Here is an 803-nt window from a genome sequence, read left to right as displayed (position 1 = left end):
CCCCCCAAGTTCTGGTACCACAATCCCGAGTGGGGGCCCAACCACACAGTTATGTTCTTTTGTGCCCGCCCCCTGGCCCCCCCGGCCCCCTGGGCTGCTTTGTGCCATCGCCCCCCGCCCTGCCCGTGCCCCGTCTCTTCTGTCGGGGGGTCTCTTCCCTCAGTTGCTGAACCCAGTGGGTGTCGTAGCTGCCCGGCGCCTGGTACCCGGGTTCTGCTGGGTCCAGTGGGTCCTTGCTGAGTAGGATACAGACGCTGGGGCAGTTTCTCCTGACAGTGAGGGGGTCGAGCCCCACGTCGGGCACAATGGGTTCCCAGGTCTCCTGGGTTTGGCGGAAGCAGACGCGGGTGAGTTGGTGCAGGCCCCCCAGGCGGCGCTTCATGATCTCCGCGCAGCTGATGGTTTTGCCCAGCGCTTTGCCCGAGCCGCTAAACACAATCTGGCGCGTAGCCTGGCGCTCCATCTGCCCAATAGCGAAGCCCAGCAGGTTGCGCATCTTGCTCCCGTCCCTCACCTTCATCTCTATGGTGTCCGGGGGCAGCCCGGGTATGGGCACCGCCATTGGCACCTCCGCCACTCCCACCTTCTTGTAGTTCTCCATGGCAACGGCGCCCACCTACAACATACAGATTGGTAAATGCCTGACTGAACCCCCCATGCGCCTGGCACTGATACGGGCACCAACACTGGCACAGGATTGGGCACCAACACTGGCACAGGATTGGGCACCAACACTGGCACAGGATTGGGTAATAGCACAGTGCAACCATAGAACATTTACCCGGGCACTAGAGCCCCCCCCC

At 62.8% G+C, this 803-nt stretch overlaps 1 protein-coding gene across 1 annotated transcript; it reads right to left on the bottom strand.

The window, feature by feature from the left end:
• rpp25l (ribonuclease P/MRP 25kDa subunit-like) lies at window positions 1-617 on the bottom strand (the record flags this gene model as incomplete). The annotated part of the gene is given in 1 exon segment (NM_001113880.1): window positions 1-617. A coding segment is annotated over 1 exon segment (552 nt).
• Window positions 618-803: the final 186 nt, after the last annotated feature.

The sequence above is a fragment of the Xenopus tropicalis genome, unplaced genomic scaffold (assembly GCF_000004195.4).
Source record: "Xenopus tropicalis strain Nigerian unplaced genomic scaffold, UCB_Xtro_10.0 Sca151, whole genome shotgun sequence".
Classification (NCBI taxonomy): domain Eukaryota; kingdom Metazoa; phylum Chordata; class Amphibia; order Anura; family Pipidae; genus Xenopus; species Xenopus tropicalis.
Note: the sequence above shows the minus strand (reverse complement) of the source record. Positions and strands in the feature narration are given on the sequence as shown.